General features: G+C 47.5%; 1 protein-coding gene across 1 annotated transcript in view; it reads left to right on the top strand.

Moving 5' to 3' along the window:
* The window catches only part of LOC119382254 (high-affinity choline transporter 1), a 262,537-nt gene that overhangs the window by 67,142 nt on the left and 170,276 nt on the right, over positions 1-25,119 (top strand). Inside the window, exon 5 of the mRNA XM_037649962.1 lies at positions 11,874-12,023. Within this exon, the coding sequence (XP_037505890.1) occupies positions 11,874-12,023 (150 nt within the window). The remainder of the gene's footprint in view (positions 1-11,873; positions 12,024-25,119) is intronic.

Below are 25,119 nucleotides of genomic sequence, written 5' to 3'. Positions count from 1 at the left end.
AGCACAGAAACCAGGCATTTTTTTAATGAAGAATGAGACTGAGACGATGGGGCAGAACGTGCCCAATGAAAATGAGATAAAAGTAAAAAAACTGATTGCATACTGATTGCAGACCAAAGTGCTGCCTCTGGTGTACAAGCTGGCTGACTCCCAAGGGAGGCAAGTCGGCGGTCCAGTTAACGTCTCCGACCTCGAACCTTTCGTTGCCCGCAGCAACGACTTGGGAGGGTGGGAGGCGGTCACCGAACCGCAGGAAAACCGTGAGAAGGCTGGCCCCAAGCCACGTCATCGGTACATCCTGCGGAAACGCACCTAAGCATTCTTTCTCCCACTAACAGGTAGCGGGACCTTTACTCCGTATCATGATAGTGAATGGAGAAAAACCGCTAAGGTGCGGCGACACACGTCCGGAAGTCGTAGAAGGCCCTATTGGCCGAAAATACCCCCTGACGTGTTGTCCAAGCCATAACCTGGCAAGCGCCCCCTTTGTTGGGCAGCACTGTCAGGCAGGCACCCTTTTGGTAAGCCGGCTATGCCGGGGGCATTTCTGTCCACTCCTGCATCACCCTGTTGTCTCCCTGCGCCTGCCTCTACCGTGCCGCCAGCCCGTTGCTGAACCTGTGGCCTGCTGTTCCCTGGTCCTTCCTGCGGGGGCCTGGTTTCTGCCTTCTGGCCTGCAGCCACCTCCACCCTGCCTAACCCACCTGGCAGCTTCGGAAGCTGCCCTCGGCGGCTGGTCCGCCCACTCAAGCTTTGGCCCAGGCCCGAGCGTGGTCGCTCCGGCTTCCGTTCTTGGCTGCCTGTTGTTCCGGCCGGCCTTTCCTGTGGGGCCCCCGTCCCAGCAACTTTCGGCGGTTGGCTGCCGCACGCTACTTGCAGCCACGCCTCGCATGTTCCCGGCTGCCAACCTCTCCAGACCGGCGAACTTCGAGCGGGCTGGCTGCCCGCCCTTGTGCAGTCTTCCCCATTCATCCTGGGCTGCGGACCTTCTCCCGGCAGTGAGCTCTCCACGGTGGTGGAACTTTTGGTGGAACGTTTGGTGCGACCATGGCCGACCTATGGACTCGTATCTTCAAGAAAGACGACACACCCCTTTTGGACTTTGCCTCGCTGGCCAGCACCCTTGCGGCAGAGCTGACCTTGCCACTTGACCTCGGAAAGTCTCTTTCACAGGCTGGCCTCGGTCTTTAGGAAAGGGGGATGTGAGAATCGAGCGAGCCCTCCGCTTTGGCGCCTCGTTCCCCAACTAGCGCGTGCTGGCCACGCGCGGATCGAGCGCCGTGAACCACCGTCATTCGGCGACATGGCTACCGTGGCTACGCCACCAGGCCTTTTTTGCTTGGTGCGAGCCATGCGTTGTTTTTCCCCGCACGAGCCACGCGTCCGGACATGCTGCTAGCCTACGTCACTGCGCAACGTTTGTCCTCATTGGGCGCCAGTGACAACCCCCTGATGTGACCAAGGAGGGGTTGAGGCTGCCACCCAGGTTCCGGCGAAGAAGGACTCTTGCGACGCTTCACACGTACAAGAAGAAAACCTGTTTAATTTACATATTTACAGGAGGTTTAAGAACCAAGGCTCAGAGACGCGCCTTAACATCACAATGGCCGAGAGCGAGACGAGAGGGCGAGCAAAGGCCAGTGAGTGCCCAGCTGTTGTAACCGGCGACGCAAAGACACGGCCTGCAAGAGACTTTCATCGGTGTATCTGCCATACGGCGGTCCGCGTTCCCCAAGAACGCAAGAGATCTCCATGTGCGTTGCAGGAAACGCGCGTCGGCGCTGCAATACGCAGTCAGCGTCCAGCGAACACGCTTGACGAGAAGCGCGTGCACGGACCGATATAAAAGGAGCGCGTCGGGAGTGCACTGGGGGGACCCACTGGCCTTCGCTCGCCCTCTCGTCTCGCTCTGGGCCCTTGTGATGTAAAGGCGCGTCTCTACGCCTTGGTTCTTAAACCTCCTGTAAATATGTAAATAAACAGGTTATCTTGTACGTGTGAAGCGCCGCAAGAGTCCTTCTTCGCCGGAGCCTGGGTGCGAGCCTCAACCCCTCCTCGGTCACCACACCCTTTCCCCATGAGCTCGTTTCTGCCTGGCGCGGGCTTGCCCGCGCCAACGGGCGCTTCTTCCAGAGACGGGCCTTACCAGGAGGGAACGGGCCGCCCTGCTGCGACTGCGGACCGGCTGCGTCTGGACCGCGGCCCGATGCTATGCCAAGGGTCGCTGCGCCTCGCCGGCCTGCAGCCGTTGCGGAGACCCTGAGACCCTCGAGCACCTCCTCTGTGCCTGCCCTGCTTTGGCACAGGAACGCTCGAGGGTCACCACGGCCTACAGGAGACAGGGCCTACCTGCCTCCACACTGGAGCACTTCCTCTTCCCGTCTCGTCCTCATCTGCCAGCTCTCCGGAGCCTGGCTGAGTTCCTGGAGGAGACGGGAATAGCGGCCTGCCGCTGAGCGCGGGTCCTTTCCACCCCTGCCCTCGCTGTCGGTTTGCTGACTCCTACCATGTCCGAGCCACAACAACATCCTTAACACTTCTATCCCCTTTTCTCCCATCCTCCCCCACCCCAAGACGCTGCGCCGTGCTCCCTATTGGGCTGCAGAAATTGGGCGTCTCATTCTTCCTTCAATCACAATAATAATAAATAAGATGCTCCCAGGCCTGCATGAGAGGTTGACATGCTGCTCTGGCAAGCAGCTTCTCGTTCGTGTGCTCGACTGCTGCCCTTTGTGTGATGGTCGTAGTGCCGCTGCCAAGCGTACTCGATCGGTCTTGCGGAGTTACCCTGACTGCCCGCAAGCCCGTGATTGTCGCACTGTGCTGCATCTTGGGTTAATAAACCCGTGTCCGTTAACAACCCGCCTCGAGTGCCTTTTCTGCGCCGTGACGGAGAGTCGACGAACCCGGCCGTAGCGTCTTTGTTCGCTGCGGCAGTGGAATATGTCACGTCCCTTCCCGATCGCCTCGTAGGGTAAGCCTCGTGCAAAACAAACTTCATGCCATTTCCTGCAATGGCATGGGACTCTATATCTATGCGTAGCGGCGAGTGCACCACGCTTTGCTAAAACTGTCCAATACAACCTGTGAAGCTGCAACGTCAGAGCAAACCAAGAAATCTAGCGGTCTTCAGCCTCTTTGAACAACAAATTCCGTGCTTGAGTGCTTTGCAACGCAGCCCCACGCCTCACAAAGAACGAAACTGAAACTGTAGGAAAAGATCCGTAGAGAGTTCGCTAGCTAGCGCAATTCAATCCGAAGCCTGTGCTTCCCACAATTTTCATAGTGGTTGAACGATACCAGCGCCATTTTCCTCTCTACGTTATTGTATGAAACTCTATGCATTCAGACTACGATTCGACGGCGAGGCCTATGCGGCCAGACAGACTCTAGTAGCGACGCTAGTCGGATGTTTGGAAGTACTGAGAATTGTGTGTGTTTCGCATATTTTTTTAGTGTTTATAAGGATTTCACTGTTAGTTGTTTTGAGTGTTGAGTTTTCTTATAGTTTTCCTGTGTGCAATTAAACAGTTTGCTGTGCCTACCTGCGCCTTCTCAATCGTTCTCCAACGCACACGCTATCGAGATCAGTGACACCTCGCGGGTCCTCTCGAAATAGGCCTCGTCGTTTGGAGCTCTACTCCTGGTCGCGCATAAAAACCCCAGAAAGCGTTCTGTGAAGACTGGGGTGCGTTCTTCCAAGGTGCGCTACTGCCCTTCTTCGGTCGAAGACCATGCTTCCAGTTTGCCCGCGGCTCTTCGCATTCCAACGATTCCGTGTCGCCTCTCCTGCCCGTTTGTCACTTCTCTATGTTCTTTTGTCCGCTGTTTTTTCGATATCACTGCTTTCGCTTTCTTTTTTATGTTTCTTCACTTGACTCGCAAGCCTTTTTTTGCCCTTCGTCCAGTTGACTTCTTTCATCCTCTTCGTATTTGCCTAGTACTCCTGCGTACTCAACATTCCTTGATTGTTTCTCCGACGTGCGGCCCTAAGAATTCTCGGCCATTGTTCACACTCGACGCCTTGTCTACGAGTAACGCTGTCTGACATTCTCATGATCACACATGGGCTGACTGGACAGAGAAGCGCATCCGTAATGCGAAAGTTTCGGTCCCCACGGGTGGTAAGCTGCTTCTCCTCTGGTTTCATAATTGTTAGGGGCGCGAGCACCGAGTAAACACTCTTTGCTCTCTTCCAGGCCACTCTGGCCTGCGCCGATTCGTAATGTAAACCATTGTAACCATTGTAAAAATAAAAACCTATACAAAACAAATGGAACAGGTTAAGCTAAGGATTGTATATAATAAAGTGGACATTCAAATGTGATGAAGTAAAAATTGAGTCACTTAATTAGTGTAAATTATAGTAAAGAGCAATTACATCTAAGAAATCCATTGGATGGGGCTCGCTAAGCTAGAAGACCGCGAACGTCTGGTGTGTTCCCAGTTTACCAAAGTTTATCGAAGCACCGTTCCGCGTACTACTCCCAGACCCCATGAATGTCGCTGTAAACATTTTTACGATAAAATAAAAAAAAATGCGGCAGCTGCAGCACGCTAGAGGTGCGAAGACTGTGGAAGCAGCGAAGCTGGTGGTCTTCTCGCCCTCACTTCCCTCTTGCTATACTATACTAGACATGGCTACGCTACGCTTTCTTTCCATCTCTCTCTCTCTCTTTCGATCTGCTTCTCTCTATTTCTTTCTTTTAGATGCGAAGTATCTTAAGGCGGAGCTCAATCCGGTGGTGGTGGTGGTGTGCGGCGTGACCACCCTTACTGCGCATGCGCATACCCTCTCCACACACCTCCTCTCCACTCACCCTCTCCACTTTCCCTCTCCTCGTCCCCGCTCCACTTTCCCCCTCCCCTTCCCCTTTCCGCTTTCCCTCTCCCCTTCCCCTCTCCGCTTTCCCTCTCCCCTCCCCCTTTCCACTCTTCCTCTGAAACGCGGGCTAGACATGCCGAAATTCTCCTGCGCAACGCCGAAATGAGCTCGAGCGCATGCGCGTCCCCTCATCTTCTCTCTCCTCTTCTACGCTGCCCCCTTCTCGCCCGCCTATCGACCGTGTTCCCCGCTCGCCCTGTGAGAATTAACGGCCAGGCTAGATGGAAGATACGACGCGCGTAGCGTCCCTCTTCGCGTTCCACGACGCGAGGTCGGTATACTTGCGGACAACTTTTCTTGGCAACGAAGGGAAAGCTACGGGGGCGGAGCGTCTGCACATGTACTGCTACGCGAAGTAGTCCGGTTTGGTGCGCGTCTCGTAACGCGGTGGAAAGTGATGGCTAGCATTGCATTTCGACGCAAACGCTGCTTAGCGTCTAAGGTACGGGTAAAAGGCGCGACTTTTTCACGCACGCAAAAACGCAATGTGACAATGTATAAGGCAAAATAAATACAAATATCTCGTTTGTGTGCGCTGCGTTCCGTCTCAAAAAGCTACATGTAGAAAATGAAGGAGTATTTTATAATCTCACGCAGAAAATACGAACACAATTGTGGGACTACATTCATTAGCGGTAGGATACGTGCATTGTGGCTCTGTAGCCTTCGCTTCATTGCCAAGAAAAGTTGTCCGCGAGTATAGCATGCCCAACGAACGCCAACGGAACGCGATCGTGCAAGTGCTCCGGCTTCGCATCGCCTCATGGTCCCCTTTTAGGGAGATGGTGTAATTTTTTTCTTTATCACTGTATTTTTTTCATTATGGCACCCATAGGAACGCAGTTATAAGATTCCCACAAACGTTTGTTCTGCTAGCGTGCTTAGATAGCCGAGTGGTTCGGACCGTGGGTACCTCAGTTTGAATCCCGCCTCGCCAAGTAGTTTTCTTTTATTTGTTTCTTCGCCTCCTGTTCACTTCTGTTCTGCCCACCTCCTTCCCTTACGCGTTGCTAGGTGACGCATGGTGACGTCATCGCTCGGTGAGGTTTTGCTGCGAACACCTGACGGCCCAACCTCTGGATTAAACAGCCTCGCTGTGAAAACTGCGTATGACGCCCATTATGGTTTTTTAATGCGAAGAATTTCTTAGCGAACCTAAGGCACTTAGAGCGTTTCTATCTGCTTATCTATCTACCTATTTATCTAGCCGCCTACGTATGCGAGCTCTCGTGATAGGCTCCATAACCTGAACTTGTTGTAGATCAAACTTCGTGTAGGTGGGTAAGTGGGTTTGATTAATATGACTGTCTGGAAATGATATGAAGGATGGAAGGAAAATGAAGTTCAATAAGGTTGAGAGCTGGGCTAGTTGGTGACTGATCATTATGCCTATAAGGTTAGGTAGCGCACTTTCGACGGGGACAAAAGAAACAGAAAGTAGCGAGTGTCGTGTCCTTTCTGTTTCTTTTGTCCAACGTCGGCTAGCCGCCGTTGGGCCGATGCGGGCTTGCCGGCTTCGGGCCGACGTGGGCTAGCCAGCGTCGGTCTGAGACGGGCCTGCCGTTATTCAGCCGATGATGGCAAGCCGTCATTGGGCCTATGTATGCTAGCCAATGCTGGCGTGGTGTCGGCCCCGCCGACGTCGGGTAGCCGCCGGCGTGACCGTTTACACCCGTTATTATGTTTTAGCAGTGGTGGCTTACCGTGCGTTAAGTACGGTAGTACTGTACCGTCGTGGTCTCCACGTAGCTAGTTTATATGGGGACACCGGCGGTAGTTGCTCGGTGCGTAAAGTAACTTGATCAGGCAGGCTGATACATGTGTTACAAAGTAAAATGGCTGCGCGCCAACCACGGCAGTTCGGTATTACTGTGGTGACTGTACTGTAAGTCAGCAGCGCTAAAATAGACTATTCGCGGGCTAACGGCATTCATCGACTACCATTGGTGCCATATTCGAAAAATGCTTCCTAATTAGAACGACTGCTCTACTGATGTCTTAGTGTGCGATTAAGACCCACAATTCCGTCGAACCGTGCAAGGCCGAGAACGAAAGTCAATATTGTCTCTAACACAACTAAATCGATGAAAGGCCTGCTGCACCAAGTACGCATGCGTCTGAGAAATTAAGGAGCAACACATTTGCAAGGTGATAAACACAAATTTATTCACAGATATGAACACACGCCAGCAGTTCCGAAATAATTATGCCGTAAAGGAATATCTAAACATCTACAGATACCGTAGCCAACATCTAAAACAACCCCACAGCCACCGTATTCCTCAGAAAAAGCAGCACAATCCTAATCGAAAATGGGGTGAGGCGCAAAATCATAGGCGTGAGCAGGGTTCCCCTTCAGAGGGGGGGGGGAAGGTTCATCGTGGCGCCCCCCCTCCCTATTAAGGTATTAAACCCTATGTGTTTGTTTGGCAGACCTTGCGCCCACCTTTTCTTAGGTGACTACGGGGGCCGGCCGCCCCCCTGCCCCACTGTCCGCACGCCTATGCGAAGAGTTCCAATCTCTTCAACGTTATGCGCGGCACATTCACTATAAATATTGAAAGAACTAGAACGGGCAAAAATAGGACTAAGGATTAACGAAGAATATCTTAGCTACTTGCGTTTTGCGGACGATATCGCGCTTTTCAGTAACGACGGTGCCGAATCACGAAAAAAATTCTGGAGATGTAAATGAAGGCAGCATTAAAGTAGGATTAAAGACGGACCCGAAGAAAAGAAAGATAATGTCAGGCGGCTTGCCGAAAAAGCGAGATTAAGAGTGGCAACTAGACTAGAAGATTGTGTATACGCGTGAGCTAATTACGAGCAGAGAAGCACCCCCCCCCCTTCCCCCACGTTTATTAAATTCACCAAGGAACGGTAGGCATTCGCAACACATGACTGGCAATTAAATTAGCGTTATCCTTTAAGCGGGAATTGCAATTTTTTCTGTGATAACTTAAGGGACAAAAAAGATGGATAAACTGCTGCACGCGACGCGAAAAACATTGCGAGCGGTACCACAAGATCCCATGAACTCTACATCTAAACAAGATAGACACGCACGTATTCCTAATATAAAGGTAAGATTGTAACAGAAAGGAATCGTGCATAAAAACCACTCACGTGTGCCCGTTGGATCGCTAAAAACACGAGCGAATAAAAAGTGCAAGCGCACCATATCAGAATACACCAAACACGATGGTCAATGGAAAATACGCGATAAGAAGAGAACAAAAAGTTGATGACACGTAACAGTAGTTAACACGTGGCCTTATATGAGGTGAGCGAGTTCAACATGGAAGCAGGGGGCCACTGGTTTCTCGCTGCGGTGATCTCTGCCGAAAACAATGCCGGAATCCTGCCGCGTATCCATCTCGTGCACGATTTTGACTTTCCACCACACATGTCCGCACACCGCACTTGAAGAATTCTGCTGGTCGGAGTGAAAAACAGGAATGCCAGAGCGGCGCCCCCTGTCATTCGTACAATGCAATACTGAACCGAAACCGAAACACACATGAGCTTGTGCAGAGGGCACGGAGGAAGACAAGTTTCAGCGCAGTCGCATTTTCAGCTCACCTTAAGAAACTAGGGTTGTAACATTGTAGGGCGAGTAGGGCCAGGAGGACCGTCACGACGAAAACCTCCCTCCTCAGTCGTATTCGCCTGGAACGTTGGTGTGGCTTCGCGTTCCCTCCTCCGCTCCTGGCCTTTCCACAAAGCTACTGCCTAAGTACGAAGGCCCCTACCGTGTCCTACGTCAAGCATCCCCAGTTAACTATATGATTGAGCCTGTTCAATCATCTACGAACCGCCGTCGTCGCGGCCGCGAGACTGTTCACGTCGATCGACTGAAGCCGCATTATGACCCACCAGTTGTACCTGTTCCTTAGGTCGCCAGGATGGCTCCTTTCCGCGAGGGAGTGATTTGTAACATGATAGGGTGCAGACAAGAACGCCAAACCTGCTCCCGCAGCTACGATTGTCCCTCCGTCGGGACGGCCACCCTACCCTGCCTGGTCAAGCGAGTTTCGCGACAATGACGCTGAACGAGGGGAAGGCAGGGAGCGGGGGAGTTAGAGGTTGAAGAAGACGAAAAAAAATCGAATTCTCCCTTCTCGAAAGCACAGCTCAGCCTACCACAATGGTGTGCGGTCCCCCCAGCATGTCTATGGGCATGCCGTTTGAGAAAGGCGTTCGTCGAATTTTCAATGCATCGCTTGTTGCCACATGTCGCTACATGAAAACTTTGCGTACACCACGTTGGAGCCGCATTTTTCATCGTATTTCACGTGTCATAATAATAATTTTATGCGACTGTTTCTGAAAGCACGTGGGAAGCAATCGTTGAGCGAGATTTTTATTTGAAAAAGATATGTATGTCACAAAATGGACGGCAACGAAGTGCAAATGCGAACTGACAAACACGTGGCAAACACGTGTTTGTCAGTTCGTTAAAGATGGTCGGCGGGCTAGTTGATTCGGAAACATTTATAAAGTAAGATTATGTGACATCACTGAAGCAAATGCGCTTCTTACGCTTGACCCAAACACGCGCGTGAGTAAATATGAGTAAACACAGAGATCGGAAACTGTCCGTGTAATATATGAGCGCTCGCGCCACACATTCAGCGGCTGAAAGGCTATAGCGCTATAAATATGAGGACAGGCTCGATTTATGCACAGAATTAGTATTCACATAAAACTGCTTCCGCTAAAAGCATTCGTGCGGGAATGATTGGGTGAATTGTGATGCTGGATACATTATTAAAGTCGGCTGACCAGTGGCAAAAACATTTACGAAACAGAAGTACTTCGAATTTGGCCCATGAAGTTAATGGCATGTGTTATAACGTTTCAACATTTTTGATAGCGTTGAACAACTGGTCAACGAAGTGGCCATCTAATTTGAGTCAGTTATTCTTCTAAAGACCACCTTTTTTGGTAGAAAACTGACTGTGCTAGTGATATCTGTTAGTCATTGTCATAGCAAAAACTAATAAGAGAATGCAAGCTATTCAGTCGGCGATACTTCGCGCCCCGAGTCGTACGTGCGGCATTAGCACGGTACAATATATGAACTTTGTTATTTGTGCTAGTACAACAATCCGTGTAGCGGCATTCTGCAGCTACGATTGTATCCTAGGCGGGCGAGCTGCCGGGCTTCTTCGGCGGGCTGAAGGTAGAGCGCGACGTCGAGGTTATTCTCGTCACTGACGGCCGGCAACACGGCGTCCAGCGTCGTTGAGGGGCTTCCGTGAACTAGTTTGAACGGCGTCATATGTGCGCCGTTTCTCAAACTGCCGTGTTAACTTCAGGTTATGTGCGGAAGATATTATGGCGTCCCATGTCATGTGTTCGACGTACAGTACATTGCCAGCATGTCGGCGAGGGTTTCATTTAGCCGCTCGGTGAGGCCATTCGCCTGCAGGTGATGTCTGTCGGTGACTTGTGTGGCTCTATTTCAAGATGGTTTGCGTTAGCTCTGCCGTAAAAGCCGTACCTCTGTCGGTGACGAGTACTTTTGGAGCGCCGCAACGCAGGAGGACGTTCTCAACAGGGCATGTATAACTGTCTGAAGGGAGACAAGAAAGTTCCAACATCGTCGATAAGCCATCGGCTCCGCCGACGTCAGCTAAACCACGGCAGAATGACGGCATGCTCGGCCCAATGTTGCCGGTGAAAACCATCGGCTCGGCCGATGTCGGCGAAAGTACGGCAAAACGGCGGCTAACTCCGCCCAATGTTGCCGGTGAAAGAAATCGGCTAAGCCGATATCGGCAGAAAGACGGCAGAATGCCGGAATACTCGGCCCAATGTCGCCGGTGAAAGCCCGACATCGGCTGAAAGGCGGCAAAATCGGCCCAATTTTGCCTGCCTAGGTCAACGGCTCCGCCGATATCGGCGCCAGGCTGGCAATGCTGGCCCGAGGTGGGGCCGCGCACAGCCGCCGTAAAACCAATATCGGCCCGACGTTGTGTGCTGCCTGGGATGGTACGCGTGTATGCTCAGTAACACTGTAGTTGGGCGAGTTGGTATGGGTTCATGATTTAAACTTGCCTCAACGGACGCGATATACAAACGAAGAATACACGAGGACAGGCGCCGGACGCGTGTATGCGCCACAGGTGGTTTACAATTTATATCTCCCCAGGAACGGCGAGAACAGACACTGGTGATCTGGTGATTTAAATGCGAGAACATTCAGAAAACCGACACCAGGAGCGTTGACCCGACAAATGTAAATAATAAATATGAGGATCCGAGCAATAATCGAACCCAAGTATTCTGCATGGCTGTCAGGTATTCTACCACAGAGCCATACGAGGCTTTGAAACTGCTTGGGAAAAAGACTATATACAGGTGTAATGTCAGTGCAGCATCAGTTGTGGTTGCTGTGCTGGCTATCAAAATTTTCACAAAGGAATAAACATTGCATATTTACTCCTATAATGCAGGCCACATGCCGGGTTGAAGTCAGCAATAAACATTGCATATTTACTCCTTTAATGCAGGCGTCATGTCGGGTTAACGTCAGTTGTGGTTCCATTGTTGACTGCACTCTCATAGCAGTCTAATAAACATTACATTTGCACTTCTATGATTCAGCAAGCTATATTTAAGCGTTGCTCGACCCCGAAGAAATACGCTAACAAAAGTTACGTGTGATAGTCACATCATCGCAGCGTAAAGTGGACTTCGTTTTGGTAATAATGGCGTCTGTGCTCTAACATGATTTTTGACGTTACGTCAGACGTTACCCTTCAAACGCCAGTGTAGTCGACGTTCCTGCTAAGCCCACGACGTGCACACGACTATTACACTTAAAAAACCCGTCGATGCACCTGCTGACGCTTGACTCAAAGCCAAAAAAATGCAGCCTAGACAATCACTGGCCAGCTGCTTCGCATGAAACAGATTCCCACAAGGCGTGGCATCTGCCGAATTTTTTTCTTTCACTTCATTATCTGTTGTGCGTGTGCAGTGGTTGTGCCTTCCCTTTGCTATGTTCCACGAAGCCGTGGGCGTGATATCGTACCCCAAGAATGACTTCATCGGGAGCGTCGAGTGGAAGGACTTCGGCATCTACTGGGACTCCATGCTGCTCCTCATGATGGGCGGCATACCGTGGCAGGTGATCAAATGTATTCTAACGGAACTATGACGTTGGTGACAGCCACATATCGCAAATATTACACGTTTAATATTTGGTGGGGATGATTTAGTGCAGTTAATCGTGATTTCAACACTGCAGCTCTTCATCATCATCAGGTTGACTTCGCCCAGTGCAGGGCCTAGAATATACTGCTAGTGTGCATGGGAGAAAATGGCAATGCTCGTGATGACTTCCAACTTTGGCCGGTGGCGGCACCACTTGTCGTAAATGTGTAGCCCGTGCATAGGCGTGTGTGTAGTTTTGTGCCTCCGCAGCTCCGTGAGTGCTCCGTGCCTCGTCTCGTCTGCGCTGCGTGTCTGTGTACAACACAAAATGAGGCGACCATGGATGTCGGTTACTGGTTCATGGCGCATTTTGGCTACGGTGGTTTGGTGTACCCAAGCCATGCCCTTTGAAAAGTCATATTACGTATGGAGAGTGCATTTATACCTCTTTTTTTCAGTAAGGATGCCTCACACGAGGAGAGCTTGACTTATTCTAAAACTCTACTAAGAAGCTTTACTAAAGAGGTGCCTCAGAATAATTGAATACAATTTCTAGACATTTCCTTAACGTTCCAGAAGGACCACGTGTGCTGGCAGTATTCTCCTAGATCTTCGAAACCGCTGTTAAACTTTTCGTCGAAGCACTCGAAGGTTGTAAAAAACGGCATCGCCATGTCTTGCCTTAAGTCATCCCTCACCAAGTCGTGTGAGCACAAAATGAGTAATAGCTTTAACGCACAGGTTACGCGTCTTTTAGATGTAGGGTATCCTCGTGATGAAGTGGCCACTGTCGCTGAACGTTTAAAGAAGTCTATTGTGCAAAGTCCGGGCATGGTTGCAGAAAGCGATAGGAAGGAACGTGTCGTAGGTATACCGTATATTCATTGCGTATCTCACAGGCTAAAGAAAGTAGGAAGTAGATACGGCGTTAATGTTGTTTTCACGGCTGCCAATAAGCTAGGTAAGATTTGTGCCGCTGTGCAGAGGAAGAATGAGCGAGTAAAAGAAAAGAAGCGGACCGATATTTGTTTCGTAAAACATACCAACAAATTCACTGATTGCCGTACGAGTGTGGTGTATAAGGTCCCTTTCAGCTGCGGCCGCTTCTACGTAGGGCAGACGGGCCGATGCATTAGCCAGAGTTTGTTGGAACATAAGAGATCGCTAACAGGAGGCCCACCTTCTAATCTATCTTTACATTGTAGAGATTGTGAGTGCACGCCAAAATTCGATGAATGCGCAGTGTTGTACCGGCATAGAAATGAAGAAACGCGCCCGATGATTGAAGCATGGCATATCGAGAATAGTGGTAGCGCATGCGTTAGCCAACTGTCGATTAACTTACATAAAGATGAAATCAAATGCCTTAACAATTGTCTTCCACGTAGACCGCCACGCGTGCCGGATTGATAAGTTCGCCTGTTGTATGGGCATGCGCAGATAAGTTTTCGTGCTTTCTTTTCCGCCGTTGTGCGTCTCTTCAGTTGTTAGTCGGCGTTTGTGGTGTCCTGACTTCTTTCTTGTGTCCGTGTTTGCACGCCCTGTATTTTTTAGAATGAACACGTACCAACAAGCTCAGCTCTCTGTTATTCTGAGCTTGACCTATATTGGCAATGACCTGCATTTCGTCTCCTTGCGAAAACGTGGTTACCCTGAGCACGAGGCAGCTGCTAGGCAGTCAGTCGCAAAGTGCTATATGTTGTTAAGAATAAGGTTCTATGTTGAAGGGCTCAACAAGGAGAGAGAGGCACGAAGGTAACGGAAAAAATTGGAGTTGAGAGGTTGCAACTTGGTTAATTGTCTATTGGTGCACCTGGTTTTTCGTTTTGTATATCAACAAGTGTCTTGCCTAAATTGTGTGGCCTGGTGCACTCTTTTAACAATTGTATGCAGGATTATGCTTACTGTTCGTGTACAGATGAGGGTTTTCGGTAAGTTTTCTGTATTAAGAAAGCCTGCAGCTGTGTTTTGTTTTCACTCCTTTGTGTCAATATGGGTTTATATATTTCCCTGCCTGCTAAACATTTTTCACTATGTACATTTCAGAAACTTCTGCTGATTAAGAGCTGTTATTATGTTTATGTGTGAACACCTGATCAGCTTGCATTGGTCTAGAATTTGTATTTGGGACATTAATCTGGCTAGCGCTACTGTCTGCCTTCTGTTGAGCGTTTGCTGTGTTTGCATTTATGTGCGTGTCGTGTGTTTTGCATATTACTTTTGTTTGAATACTAAGTTGTGGAACACCGGGATTTCTCACAATCAAGCTCAGGTTTCTGTTTTCAATTAAGCTGCTAGTTCCCGCTGTTAAAAACTAGAGAAAATATTCACTGATCCGAAAATATGGGGCCTAAACTGACACCTGTAGCACTGAACGAGCACAGATGACACCGTTGGTGAAAGCGAACAGCCTGCAAAAGCTGGTGTCATAACATTTGCAAGAAATATGAGTGTATTTGTGTAATATCAGTGGTACATGGGCACTTGCGATTACTGTCGACCCGCTCAAGGTCAGCTTTCTATTCGCGATTAAGAATTATCCTAGCCACACGATTTCCGACTGCCTCGGCACAGATAGAGTACCCACTGACCGTGATTGTGCATGATACCGAGGGTGATGCACCGCTAATATGACCACGAAGGAGAGGTGCGAATCGAAGGTGACTGGATCCATGTCGAGTAAAATCACTGCGTTCAAACAGCGCGAAAACGAGCTGAAGGCTAAGGAACAAACAACACAGGCGCTGTTGTTCCTTAGATTTCATGCCGTTTTCGCACTGTTTTCAACACAGTGACATGTACGAACTAGCCCTTCAGAGACCCTTCTGCGAGTAAAATTACGAGCGAATATTTCCGCGTAGCAGCGAAGAATTCGAGTCGGACTTGATCGCGATTGAAATTTCCGTGAGCCATTCTTACAAGACGATTTCTTCCGTCTAACGTGTCAACCTTACCAGATTGTTTTCACTAGGCAAGGTGGAATTAGTTGTAGGATATTCAATGTGACTTTTCCGTTTCACTTAAGTGGTTAAGTACAGAACCGCGAAAACTAGCAGATGACATACGGTACGTGTGAAACGCCTAATTTTTTGCAGTGCCGAACCAGTTGAAGATTATCTGCGGGCAGTAATTTCACGCTGAGATTTCCTCTGTCCGGTCAAGTGTTTTGACGAATGTGTTAAAAGCAACGAAGAACACTGGATTCGCAGCAAGAAGCGCAGTGCTATGCAGCTTAAAGCGCAGGAGCTGCCGACGCGGGAGGTACCTAAGAGAGTCGCAACGCCGCCATGCGGTGAATGCGGCAAGGCATCAGTGCGGCGGCCATGTAGGCGCACGGCCTCGGCACACTAGCCAGTGTATTCTAGACACTATAGCAAATGCCTCTCTCATGTTCTGCCAATTCACCCAGTCCTGTGCTTGCTGCGGCCGCGTTATATCCGCAAACTTCTTCATCCCATCTGCACAGCTACTTTCTGTCTCCCCCTCACATGATTGCCTTCTCTTGAAGTCCTGTCTGCTACTCCTAATGACCAGCGGCCATCTTGCCTTTGTTCCCTGGCCCACTGTGCTCCCTTTTTGTCGCTTAAGGTTGCACCTATCATTTCCCGATGCTGATGTTCGGCCTTGTTGGTGTGACATAATAACAGTAAAGCGCTTGACGGACACGGGAAGAACGCTCGTGTTGTCTTCTTCGTGTATCCTTCAAGCGCTACTGTTACTATCATTTTCTTTTCTGGTGCTCGATATGTCGTCCTCAATTTAAGTTGATCCCTCTGTGTAACTCTCCAGGCTCTGCTACTCTTAATGACCAGCGGTTATCTTGCCTACGCCTTAGATGCCCTGGCCATTCCCATTTCTTCTTGTATTCGACTAAGATGTCCTTAACACCAGTTTGTTCCCTGATCCACTCTGCTCTCTTCTTGTCCCTGAAGGTCGCACGTATCATTTACCTTTCCGTTGCTCGCTGCGTCGTCCTCAATTTAAGTTGATCCCTCTATGTAAGCCTCCAGATTTCCGCTCCACGGGTAAGTAGAGGTAAGATGCAGCTGTTATATACCTTGCTCTTGAGGGATAGTGGTAAACTACCATTCATCATTTGGGAATTCCTGCCGAATGTGCTCCACACTATTCTTATTTTTTTAGTTACTTAAATCTCATGCTTCGGCTGCGCGTTCACTACCTGTCCCAGGTAGACGTGCGCCTTTACTACTTCCAGTGCCTTGCTACCTATCGCAAAGCGCTGTTCTCTTCCGAGACTGTTGCACATCACTTTAGTTTTCTGCATATCAATTTTCTGACCTACCTTTCTGCTCTACTTGTCCAATTCTGTAATCATTAGTAGTCATTCGTCCCCTAAGTTACTCATCAATGCAACGTCATCAGCGAATCGCAGATTACTAAGGTAGCCTTTATCAACTCGGATCCCTATCTCTTCGCAATCAGGGGCCCTGAAAACCTCCTGTAAGCACGCGGTGAATAGCATTCGGGAGATCGTGTCTCCCTGAGGGACACCCTTCATTATTGAAATTTCATCGCTTTCTTTATTTTTTTATTTTATTTATTTACAGAATACTGTCAACCCTCCTTGAGGGTTATTACAGGAGTGGAAAAGATACAAACATTGTACAAACATACAAACATTATGCAAGCAAAGCAAAGTAATGCAATGGCCAATACAAGAGTACAATACAATAAAAACGCATACAAGAGCAATGACATCATCACGTACAAGTGTCGCGATCATCAACATAGAAGCATAGCAATACATTGCCTGCAACCAAAAGATGAAGATAAAAAAAACGTTCAAGTGTAAATGCCTTCACCCGTAAGCGAGTAGGTTAGCACAAAGAACTCGGGAGCACCGACATGAGGTTTTCAACACTTTCTAGAAATTTATTAATTGTTGGCTGTGCTACAGTAGCGGAATCAAGCGCATTCCATTCTCTTATTACGCGAGGAAAAAATGAAAAACGGAAGGTATTGTTATGGCAGAAATATTCTTTGAAGATCAGGTCGTGTTTCTGGCGCACTTTCCCTTTTTCTTTTATAACAGTGAAAGCTGAGGCATTAGTTTTAAAGTGGCCGTTCAACAATTGGTAAAAAAACTTCAACCGGTGTAATTTTGCTCTATCGCGGAGCGTAGGTAGCTCTGCTCGGTGCAGAAGCTCGGAAGGGGAATCCGTTCGCTTATAGCGGTTAAAAATAAATCTTACGGCCTTGCGCTGTACGCTCTCGAGCATAGCTGTGTCAGTATTTGTTGAAGGAAACCACACTATATTCGCATATTCCAGCATCGGTCTGATAAAAGTAATGTAAGATAAGCGCTTCGTATCTGTGGTAGCGTAACGTAGTGTCCGTTTTAGGAAGAATAACTTGTTCATTGCCTTTTTCGTCACCTGTTGTACATGCGCAGTCCACTTGAGGTCAGATGATATTAAAAGCCCTAAATATTTATACTGAGTTGCTGTGCGAAGGGTGACACCATTAAGCGAGTACGGAAATAATAGTTTGCTTTTCTTTCTGCTTATGTTCATCACGACCGTTTTTTCAGAATTAATAACCATCTGCCAGTCTTGGCACCACTGGGCTACGTTGTTTAGGGAATTGTTAAGGGTAACCTGATCGCCAACGTCCTTGATTTCACTGTAAATCATGCAGTCATCTGCAAAGAGTCTAATTTTAACGTTTACTGTGTCAACAATGTCATCTATGAATAACAGGAACAAGAGCGGAGCAAGAACAGATCCCTGCGGAACGCCCGAGAGGACTTTAACCGTGTCAGAATTCTGTCCATTATAGTGCACGAACTGGTAGCGATCTGAAAGGTAATCACTAATCCATTCAACTATTGGGCCATTGCCTAGTTTTTCTATGAGTTTAGTGATGAGTTTAGAGTGGGACACGCGGTCGAAGGCCTTAGAGAAGTCTAAAAAATTACATCGATTTGCGATTGTTCGTTTATTGCCAGCCCAAAGTCATGTATAGCCTCTACGAGTTGAGTGACAGTAGATAGCCCACTTCTGAACCCATGCTGAGAAAGAGAGATGAGGTTGTTTTCTTCTACGTACTTAGTTATTAATTTTAAGATAATGTGCTCGAGAATTTTGCAACTAGTGCAAGTTAAAGAAATTGGCCGGTAGTTGGATGGGACAGAAGTATCACCAGATTTGTGCACTGGCACGACTTTCGCGATTTTCCAGTCGGCCGGAAGACGGCGATCGCTAATTGACTTTGTAAATATGAGATGAAGGTACCTGCTAATGGGTTCAGCATAGCGTTTAAGGAAGGTGTTTGGTATTTCGTCTGGGCCACTACATTTCTTTTCATCAAGTTCTAAGAGCAGTGAAAAAATGCCGGGTGCTGTCATATTCAACGATGGAAGTGATCTGCCTTGGCCAACGTGACGGGAACCCGGTGTAATATTTCGGAGGTTATCAGTGCTAAAAACTGAGTGAAAATACGAATTGAAATTATTCGCCTTTATCTTGCCCTCTTCAGGTGGGAACACTGATAATGTCGTTCGCTTTACGCTTATGTAGCGCCAGAATTTATCGGGTGCGCTTTTGATAAACTTTTGCAGGGTGTGTCCATAAAATTGCTGTTTTGCATCTCGTAACTTTCCTTTTAAGGTCGACGTTAGCGTTGCTATTTGAGAGCTAGCGCTTCCTAGCGTTTTTTTAGTCTTCCTTACACGCTTGATTTTGCGCTTAAGGTGAATTATGTCGCGGGTAACCCATGGGTTGTGCTTTCTTGTAACCTGTTTTCGTTTGGGAATAAAGTTAGATATACAATGCATGATATGATGCTTAAACTGTGCCCACACATCATCTATGCTCGCGTTATTATCTGCACATAGCTCAGAAAACTCGGGATACTCGTGGGACAGGTAGGTCATTATTGCCGCATCATTAGCTTTATTAAAGGAGAGCACATATTTTACTGAGCCAGTTTGCCGTATTGGAGTCGCAAAGGACAAAGTACACAGAACTATTTTATGATCCGATATGCCGTCAATTGTTTCAACAGTTGCGCTGTCGGTGGAAAAGTGATCACTTACAAATACAAGGTCTAACACTGAGTGCGACTTTCCTTGCATTCGTGTATTTTCAACAACAAGCTGGGTTAGATTGAAAGCAAATAAGAAGTCGATGACTATATTGTTCGACAGAGGACCTGGACTTAATGATGACCAATTTACATCAGGTAGGTTGAAGTCACCCGCCATGATAATCCTGCCACCGAGCGTATGCAAATTCATGTAATCCAGGAGGGGATTGAGGTACGTCGCATCGGCATTTGGGGGCCTGTAAACGGCTCCAACGTACACGGAGCCGTCGTTCAGGAGAAGTTTACACCAAACTGCTTCGACACCATGCACCTCCGGCATGACCGTGTAAGCGATTCCCTGCCGCAAAGCAATTGCTACTCCTCCGCCTCTAGTGTCCCTATCTTTGCGGACAATTGTGTAACTCGGTGGCACGATTTCATGGTCACATATATTTGAATGTAGCCACGTTTCACTCACAGTTACAATATCAGGTTTTAGAGCCAATAAAACAGCTTCAAATTGTTCTACCTTATTCGCAAGACTTCGCGCGTTAACATTTAGAAGGGTTATGGGCGTTGTCGTCGAGTAGACTGCACCGTTGATAGTTGCTCTTCGTTTTTTTTTACTTCTTCGATATTTTTACTGCCTTCATCCCAAGTAAAAAGACGACCGTTTATCTGAACTTTGTCAAAAATAAGCCTTACCCTCTCCCCTCTATCGCGGTTTTCTTTCGTGACATTCCACAGTTTTCTTCTAGTTTCACGCACGCCAAACGAGTAATCCTCGCTTATTGAAAAACCACTCCCTTTCAGTTTGGAACAAGACTGGAGTATTTTAACTTTGTCGCGATAATCAAGCAACTTAAGAATTATTGGCCTGTTTTTTGGTTCGCCTTCTCTAGTTCTACCAAGTCGGTGGATACGTTCAATACCTGCAGTCTTTATGTCTAGTGTATCTTCAAATATTTCCTTTGATACGAAGTCATGAAGCTTTTGAAAGGACTCGTTTTGTTGTTCCTCAACTCCGTACACAATCAGGTTTGACCTCCGACTTCTGTTCTCTAGTTCTTCGATTTTCCTGTTCATGCCTTTGATGTTGTTTTCTAGTTCCGCTATTCGTTTTACGCAGTCAGAAACCTGCTTTTCCAGTCCACTAATTTTTTCAAGTTCTTATCGATTGCAGTTAGTTTCTGATTTGTGACGGATTTTTCTTTCTTGATTTCCTTTATGTCGTCCGCGATTGCCTTTAGTTGCTTTGACCAATCGCCATCTGTAGGCCCTGGGTTACTTTCGACGTCGCCACTAAGTAACAATAGGAAGCGAAGAGAACTAGTCACGTTAGTAAGCACTTCGCACATTGACCATGGGCATGGCAGCACGAATAAGCAAACGTTATTGCTACGGTAACACTTTCCGTATCGTTTGCTCACCTGTACGAAAAACATGATCGGGTTTGAGGACCGCATCATGGCATCGCCGCCATGCCCACTGTCGAGTGCCGCGCTGAAGAGCCGTTTTATAGTCCCGTTGACAGATGCATCCGTTAGCGCCCCTGGTGGATCCGATGACGTCATCTTTGCTCCTCCGGGAACGATGTTTAGCCGATGAAAGACCACGGGCATCGGCTTTTCTTGATCGGTGACCGAGAACATAGTCGGCGATGAAGGGGCGTTGTCAACCGGTGATAGCCCCGCTGGGACTAGCAGCAATCCAAGCAAAACCTGTACGAAAAACATGATCGGGTTTGAGGACCGCATCATGGCATCGCCGCCATGCCCACACTGGTGAACTATAGTGGCTGTAAAGCTGCTGTAGATTTATTCCAGTATTTTTATATTTCGTTCACCAACGTCATAATTCCGCAGTGCCGGCATGACTGCCGATATCTCAACCGAATCAAATGGCTTCTCGTAATCCATGAAGGCTATATATAGGAGTTGCTTGTATGCTGCACATTTCTCTAGCACCTGATCGATAGTGTGAATATGGTGTATTGTCCGGTAGCCTGCACGAAATCCTGCCTGGTCCTTAGGCTGATTCAATTCGAAGGTGATTTTAACTCTTTGAGCTATTGTATTTGTAGACAACGGACAGTAACACCTTGTAGACAACGAACAGTAAGCTGATTGTCCTGTAATTTTTCAAGTCCTTGACGTCCCCTTTCTTATGGCTTATGGTGATGTTAGCATTCTTCCAGGATTCTGGTACCCTCACCGTCAAGAGACACTTCGTATAGAGGGTGGCCAGATTTTTTTCCACAATCTCTCCACCGTCTTTCAAAAGGTCTGATGTCTGATATTTCACCTCTCTGTCAAGCGCTAATAGCCACAGCCCACATTGTCTGCAGTACCTGGGTGTCCCAATAAGAGATAGTGCATTTCTTGCTCCAACTGGTGCAAATGAGATAATTCATGCCTTTATGTCGCTCAAAAACAGTAACTCTTCTGACGCCAATGGCTTCCAAATACGACCGGTGAAAGAAGTCTTGGACATAATAGCGCCCATATTAGAACACGTTTTTAACCTTGTTTTCTCGCATGGACATTTCCCAGAGGAATTACAGAAGGCAAAAGTAATCGTTTTACACAAAGGTGGCGACGCTAATGTACTCTCCAATTATAGGCCAATATCCCTTCTGCCAGTATTTTTTAAAGGTTTGGAAAAGCTATTATATAATAGAATGATTACTTTTATTGACAAACATCAGATTATAACCGACAGTCAGTTCGGATTCAGAAAAGGTTTTGCTACTGAAGACGCTCTCTTGTCACAGAAGGGAATCATATTACAGTCTTTCGAGCACGAAATGTGTACATTAGGCGTATTCGTAGACTTTCGAAGGCTTTCGATAACATAAATCATTCTACGTTGCTGAAAAAGTTGAGTCATTATGGTTTTCGTGGCGTGTTTCTAGGGCGTCTCACTTCCTACCTGAAACATCGCCAACAACAGGTATACATCAAGCATCACACCTCAGATTTCAAGGCGTTAAGTGCCGGTGTTCCGCAGGGCAGCATTCTGGGGCCCCTTTTGTTCTGCCTGTATATTAAAGGAGTCCTGACACAAAAATTTTCGCCCCGCGTTTTTTTGCTGCAATGTGTTGCTGGGGGCCTGTTAGTCATAACACGGCACATCGTTTGCTGCAGCGCGCGACGGATAATTAATTACAAGCTCCTCTTTACCGACACAACCTCAGTTTCGGTTTGACAGAGTTCCAAAAACGACAAGCCGCCGGGTGCAACTATCACCACCTAGCGAGTGAAACGCTCGGTCACGTGAGCACACAGAACAGTGACGCATTTCCGCGCGGTCTGTCGTCGTCGGGCTCATCGTCGTTTGATGGCGACGATTTTCTTGCGGCGGGGATGGAAGAAATTTTCGACGTGGCGAATCACTTCAGGTTTGACCCGCTAGCGAGGAGCGATTCGTTGGGAAGCGCGTCAAAACAGAAATGGCGGCTACGACGTCATCATAACTTGTGCCGGCTGCAACGGTTACGTAGGGGAAGTAGGGGGGTCACCTCGGGTCACCTCCGAGGGTGTCAGTGCACTAGGTGCGGCCTATAATGCTGGATCGCGCTCGCGAACTTCAAAATTCATATAAAATACCTTCCAAGCTTTATTCGCTGTCCATATTTTGCAGATGGTACACGCACGTACACGGGAATCGATCCAGCAGGTTATCTCGGCCACGAAATTTTGTGTCAGTGCCCCTTTAATGACATAGTAAGAATCGATAATTCCGCAAGATTTATAATATACGCAGACGACACTACGCTACTTTTCACCGCACGCGATGCTGCTGATGTAATAAAAGATGCCAATCACACATTATCGTTAATATCGTCATGGACGGTGCTGACAATTCTCTTAAAATAAATGTTGTTAAAACAAAGGCTGTTTTGTTCCGGCCCAAAAACCGCAGGATGGATGCTCAGACTGGTTTATACTATGAAAATTCATCTGTTGAAATAGTGTCTTCTGTAAAGAGTCTCGGTGTTTTCTTTGAGGAACACATGTCCTGGAATAAGCACACTGAACTAATCGCAGGTAAAATTTCACGGGTGTGCGGTATACTCAATAAATGCAAATACTACTTGCCAAAAGATATTAAGCTGCTTATTTATAACAGCCTATTGGCATCGGATATAAAGTATTGCCACTTAGTGTGGGCTACGACGACGCTGGCGAACATCAAAAATCTTCACATAATCCAGAAAAAAAAAACGATCCGTGCTATCATGAACGCGCCACATAACAGTCACACTGAACCACTCTTTCTTCAATTGAACCTAGTTCCGCTTCCATCACTATACGAAAAGACTGCTATCTAAACGCTATCATGCCGGTGTCGCTAAGAACAACAATTTCTTACGCAACCTTTCTTGTCTAAAAGAAAATAAAAGCTACGCATGACTCGCCTTACTGAAGAATGGGAACATCCGCGAACACGAACTAACTATGGTAAACAGATGTTATGCTACTTATTACCATACCATTTAAACAATTCTCATTAGCGTGTGCGTTTCTCTTTTCTTGCTCACGAGAAATAAGCTTACAAACATTTCGTTTACAAACATTTCGCTTTTGCCGTTTTGATTGTTTTGATTGTTTGCATTTTTTTATCTATTATAAACTTCTATTTTTTGTACGTATTATGACAACATATGTTCTACAGCTAGTTTACATTCTACGTGCTGCAATGTAATAAAATATTGTTACATTTTATGTTAAGATGCATTTCTCATGTACAATTGCATTACGTTATGTGAAAACATGCGTATTTTTATGTAACAATTCATTAATTTGTTTCTTTTTTATTTGTTTTTCTTTGTATTTGTGGGGGAAAAAGGAATACAGTATATATATTGCTGTTCTGTGTACATGTTGCTTTTCTGTCCGTGCCAAGTTCAAGGAACCGTGGGCCTGGTCAAGCCGTTTTGTGGCTTTTAGATCACGGCCCTCAACATCTGTATTTGTCAAAATCTGATGTTGAAATAAAAATGATTCTGATTCTGATTCTGATGTTACCTGATTCTCACCAGTAGCCTATACTATGTCCACAGTATTGCCATGCGAGCTTATTTCTTTTATTTTAATGCTATCGGGCTTCACCCACAAGAACGTACCACCGCTCATCGAAGGCTGCGCCGCTATGCCTAAAGGCTTTGCGATTCGTTTTAGGCTGTTCTGTTAGAGAACACGCAGGACACGAGTAAATGAGTTTACTCTAAAGCTAAGGCGAGCACCAGACAACGCTGGAAGGTTCAATAAGGTATGTGTAAAAGCCAACGCATTCCACACGCGAGCAGATATCCGACGAAGGACACCCGCGCTCGCCGTTATCATTTTACAGCACGTGCTGTTTGTACTTGGAGACTTCTCACCCCCTAGGAATAATTTCGTCGAATAAAAAGGTTTCATCTTTACCGGCTTGAGTTTTGCTTCATTCGCCGTCACAACCACGTGACATCTGTTAGAGATGCGGTTCTTTCATGTTGCGGACGCCCCAGTCAAAGCTTAAAGCCAGCCCATGTCACGAAGAAGACCCCGATACAATCAAACCAAGTCGAGCTAGCCACAATTAGAAAGACTTCAACCGGAGTATGGACCCCTACTCGACAAGACAAAAGCCACAACGACGAAGACAGTAGGCACAATGACGGCAGCTGTGACACAATCGACAGTCGTTATGCAGCAGCCCAGGGAGCCGTCGACCTTCCCTGGAGAAAGGGTCTCCACATTCACTAATTGCAATTCTGAAGGCAAACCGTGCCAGGTGTACATCGACTTGGAAGATGCGTCCACGACATGGTTAGAAAAACAAGAATCAACTTTACCGACGCAGAACCTTTTCCACAGCTGCTTCATAGGAACCTTCACAAACATTCGGAAGGAACTGGCCCCAGCCCTGCTTAAAACGCGAATACAGCTGCCTAACGAAACTGTTGCATATTCGCAAAATAAATGAGCAGACTTGATGAGCCCGATGTTTCAGAAGAGTTTTTTTCGGCGCAGTTAGGT

This window comes from Rhipicephalus sanguineus, chromosome 2 (assembly GCF_013339695.2).
Source record: "Rhipicephalus sanguineus isolate Rsan-2018 chromosome 2, BIME_Rsan_1.4, whole genome shotgun sequence".
NCBI classification, from domain to species: Eukaryota; Metazoa; Arthropoda; class Arachnida; order Ixodida; family Ixodidae; genus Rhipicephalus; species Rhipicephalus sanguineus.
The sequence above is the reverse complement of the archived record's forward strand: the minus strand, read 5'-3'. Positions and strand labels throughout refer to the sequence as shown.